This window comes from Colobus angolensis, unplaced genomic scaffold (genome assembly GCF_000951035.1).
Source record: "Colobus angolensis palliatus isolate OR3802 unplaced genomic scaffold, Cang.pa_1.0 Scaffold30, whole genome shotgun sequence".
Classification (NCBI taxonomy): Eukaryota; Metazoa; Chordata; class Mammalia; order Primates; family Cercopithecidae; genus Colobus; species Colobus angolensis.
Genome location: NW_012116266.1, coordinates 878,378 through 883,163, shown reverse-complemented (window position 1 = coordinate 883,163; position 4,786 = coordinate 878,378). Strand labels below are relative to the sequence as shown.

Here is a 4,786-nt window from a genome sequence, read left to right as displayed (position 1 = left end):
TCTGTGTCTCCAAAAAAAAAAAAAAAAAATGTTCTTTGTGACTATATTCCTAATTTTATCTACATACATAATTCACTTGCCACTTTTGACTGTCTTACTTTGTTTGCAAATTCATGTCATGATTTATATATCACAGTGCAGTCCTGTGAGTTTTTTAGACAAAGGATTAGTGGGTAAGCCAAGAGACCTATACCCTTCACTATATAGGGTGCAAGTGTTTCAAATGCTGGATGTAAGTGCTGGGCATGGTGGCTCAAACCTGTAATTCCAGGACTTTGGGAGGCTGAGGAAGGCGGATCACTTGAGATCAGGAGTTCGAGACCAGCCTGTACTAAAAATATAAAAATTAGCCGGGTGTGGTGGCAGCGCCCAGTTACTCAGGAGGCTGAGGCATGAAAATTGCTTGAACCTGGGAGGCAGAGGCTGCAGTGAGCTAAGATCATGCCACTGCACTCTAGCCTGGGCAGTAGAGCAAGACCCTGTCTCAAAAAAAAAAAAATAAATAACAAAAAACAAATAATGTAGGAAGTACATGGGTTTTTTAATGGAAATGGTAACTTTATGGGGCAAAGTAATATTTATGGCTTATGACTCTTGGTGAGTATACAGCAGAATTACAACTGAAATGGACACATACTTTAAACTGACACTTTCTGTGGTACCATGGTGGTACTTTAGAATAATATGTATTTCTAGGCTGAGCTCAGTGGCTCACGCCTGTAATCCCAGCACTTTGGGAGGCCGAGGCAGGTGGATCACCTGAGGTCAGGAGTTTGAGACCAGCCTGGCCAACGTGGTGAAACTCCGTCTCTACTAAAAATAAAAAATTAGCCAGGTATGGTGGCACATGCCTGTAATCCCAGCTACTTGGGAGGCTGAGGCAAGAGAATCGCTTGAACCTGGGAGGTTTCACGCCATTGCACTCCAGCCTGGGCAGCAGGAGCGAAACTCCGTCTCAAAAAAAAAAAAAGAAAAAAGAAATAATACGTATTTCTACCATAATCAACGTGCATGTGAAGTAACACCTTTTGGTGCGTCAGTCATTAGACCTCTCGTATATTCCAATATAGTCCAGCACATGCCTGCCTCATTAAAATGTGCTTTGAGTATATAATAGCTAATAAGGATTGGGTAGAATTTGAATAGCTGAATAAACTTATTTTTTTGCACAAGTGTACGTTTGTTATATTTAAGGAATAAGTGCACAGGTAACAGCTATTGCTGTTAGGAGCCTATCACAATACCTTTGACATCATTGGGAATCCAACTTTTTAATAATATAATAAATTCCCCCTTTATTCTCTGGGAATCTAATCGTAGCCCTTAAAGGATATTACGTTGGTGAATTGGCAGGAAGTAGTGTCCCCAGAACTTGGCAGTGCAAAACTCAGCCAAAGTAGCTGTAACTGTGAGTTATGTAAAGGAGTCTACATGTGTGGCTTTCATCAGTGGTGCTTTTTCAAATGTGGGAACCCTTTTTAAAATTGTACCTCTTTTCTATTTGATTGACTTTCCTAGGCTATTTCTAGATTGTGTGAAGACAAAGACTTGTGTAGAGCCGCTATGAGAAGATCTTTCAGCGCTGATAACTTCATTGGTATTCAGCGCTCCAAAGCCATCCTCTCTTAAAGGGAGAAATGAGGGGATATAACATCACGCGACCTTCTACAAAGACTGGAGAAATATCACCTTTCCTGCTCAAAAACCAGCAAAATTAGTATTTTCATCGAAAGGAAAGATCTCAAATTCAAGAGACTCATGGACAACAAGGATTATACTCCATAGGAAAGAATGGGACCTTGTCAATGCAACAGAACATTCTTCTGTTCTTTTTAATGTAAACAGAGTTACAAAAACCACTCCAAAGTGAAGGCTCCCATCCCACACACAGATATTTACTTACTGTGTGGGCCGATAGCTGTGAACTATGTAAGGTTTTTTAAACAATAGTTTAAATTTTTAGACTTTAAAGACACTAACCATATAACTTTTATGTTTCTTCCCGTTTTTCTTCCTTCCCCCCATTTTGCTGCATATGCCTTTCGAATCAATGCAGTATTACCATTAAAACATGGGACTCTTAACTAAAGCCACTTAGGAGCAGACTGCAGCATTGTTAGGTATTGAAGGGTTCTTCCTCCCTTCTGTTACCATTGAAGCTGCTAGTCATTGGCAATCATTTTAAACCAAAAAGCTGCTGGATAACATCATTCATATTCTTTGCAAGCATTACTTTAGCATTTTAGCATGTTTGGGGTCATAAACAGGAAGTATCAGTTATTGATATCTACTTCTATTGGGGTCCATGTTGCATTTCTTGTGAACTAAATGGTGCTTCTCATTTTCTGATAATTTTTCTCTTGTTAAATAAAGGTATTAAAAGATTTTTTCATAATGCCAGCCAACATGGTGGTTCAGTGATGATGAAAAAAAGTAAAGCATTTTTAAGCTTTAATATAGTTTGGGCCCTCCAGGGCACTGCAGCATGAGTATAAATGCTATAAACCTTTAAAAAACATCGTTTGAAAGTTTTTTTGTTTTGCTTGTTTTTTTTTAAGAGATGGGGTCTTACTGCCTTGTCCAGGCTGGAGTGCAGTGGCTGTTCACAGGTGCAATCATAATGCACTGCAGCCTAGAACTTCCTGACCTCAAGCCATCTAGCCTCAGCACACAAGTAACTGGGACTAAAGTGCACCTAGCACTTGTCTCCTGAATATTAAGCTTTTAATTTTTTGTTTTGGTCACTCTTGATAGTAGACATTGACTGAAACAAAAAATTAAAAGCTTTATATTTAGAATTGGCAAGATGATGCTGGGTGTGGTGGTGCACGCCTATAATCCCAGCTACTTGGGAGGCTGAGGCTGGAGGATTGCTTGAGGTCAAGTATTGGAGGCTGCAGTGTACCATGATGGTGCCTATAAGAATAGCTACTACACTCCAGCCTGGACAACGTTATCAAGACCCCATCTCTTAGAAAAAGGCAAAATTAAATGCAAAATAAATGGGCTGGGCATAGTGATTCATGCCTATAATCTCAGTACTCTGGGAGGCTGAGGTGGGAGGATTGCTTGAGTGCAGGAGTTCAAGACCAGTCTTGGCAACATAGTGAGACCCTGTCTGTAAAAATAAGTCAGTAAATAAAAATAGTTGATATGGTGGCATGTGTCTGCAGTCCCAGCCACTCTGGAGGCTGAGGTGGGAGGATCAGTAGAGTCCAGGAGGTCAAGGCTGCGGTGGGCCATGATCATGTCACTGCACTCTAACCTGGGTGACATCCAGACCCTGTCTCAAAAACCAGAGAAATGTTCAAACATGATTTTGTAAAGGTTTATAGCATTATATTTCTACAAGTATCAAAGCTTAAAATTACACTGAACTTTTGGAATACCTTGTATCTCCATAAAATGCCCTCCTCTTCTTAAAAGTAGTTACCTGCAGAGTTGTGCTCTATATGCTTTGATCACCGAAGTTTCTTTAAAGGAAGATTTTGAAGAGCAGTGTTAATTAACATGTAATAAAAGGAATTGGACCCTAATGATAGAAGGTGATATGAACAGCTGTTTTATCGTCCTACATGCTACCAGGCTGTAGGTGTCCCATTAAGTCCTGCTACTTAAGAAATAACTTACATAACCCTTAGGAACTCTTACTTCAGGCTTTAAAAGGCAAGGAGCAAATAATTTTAGGAGACCGATAATGTCACCTAAATTTGAAATAGTAAAAAGATTAGTGTTCTCAACCATGTGAAATCTGTTTCTCCTACTTTCTCAAATCTAATCCTAGGAATCTTGCTTATAAACAAAGCATTTCTGGGCCAGGAATACTTCCTCTATTATAGCAATGCTTCACATCATATTGTGCTGCAGTTTCCATCATTTTTAAAGGACAGAGACATAAATGATAAATAATGGTATAAAAATATTACAATCTACCACCTCAAAAAAACACAAATAATGTTTATGGAATTCAGAGCTTGGAGATTCAAGTATTGATTGCAGTTTTATTTTGAAAAGAATGCTACAATTTATGTGGTTTTTATTTCTCATGTTTATATTAAAAGCTAATAAACTCTATTTTAATTAAAATATGGCTAGTGTGTTTGTAACACTTCTATTCACATAGTGTTACATCTCTGCCCAGCCTAGTTTTAAGTCAGTCCTGATATGTCTTTAAAGCATTTTCAAACCAACCATAATTTGATTTGATCCATGCCTCTAGTTAAGATGTAGTGATCGATTTCTTTTGCATATGCTCTTTTCAACCTGAAGATAATTTATTATACTTAAAATCACTGTCTGGCCACGATACTTAATGGCATAGTATATTAGATGGCATCTTGAATAGTTGGTTATCGTGTCTGAGAGGGAAAAGCACATTAGAATATAAAATTAAGTAAAATGTACCAAACAGAAAAGAATTTTAGGAATAGCATAGAATTAGAACAAGAGGTATTTAAGGTTATCAGACAGTTAAACAGGAAAGAGAATGGAAAGACAGGAACTAGAATTTGTGTTGCTGTTGAGAGGGTGTCTTAAGCCACATAATTGGACTTTAACATGCTATTTTCAAGCTTACATTTCAGTTAAAAATATACCAAGTCACTATTAGGTTTCTTTAGAACTAAGAGTAGCCACTCAGCTTTAGCAATTCTCACTAAATCCTGACAGTGTTGCAGTATTTCCATCCACTTTAATTCTTCATTACCTAAAATCAAATATTTAAGTAAACGATCGTGGCCAGGCACGGTGGCTCACGCCTGTCATCTCAGCACTTTGGGAGCCCAAG

The 4,786-nt window shown here is 38.3% G+C and overlaps 1 protein-coding gene across 1 annotated transcript in view; it reads left to right on the top strand.

Annotated features, from left to right (window-relative positions):
- CCNYL1 (cyclin Y-like 1) overlaps positions 1-4,086 on the top strand; it is a 45,757-nt gene extending 41,671 nt beyond the window's left edge. The window contains exon 11 of the mRNA XM_011949995.1: positions 1,519-4,086. Within this exon, the coding sequence (XP_011805385.1) occupies positions 1,519-1,629 (111 nt within the window). The 3' untranslated portion in view covers positions 1,630-4,086. The remainder of the gene's footprint in view (positions 1-1,518) is intronic.
- The last annotated feature ends 700 nt before the right edge of the window (positions 4,087-4,786 follow it).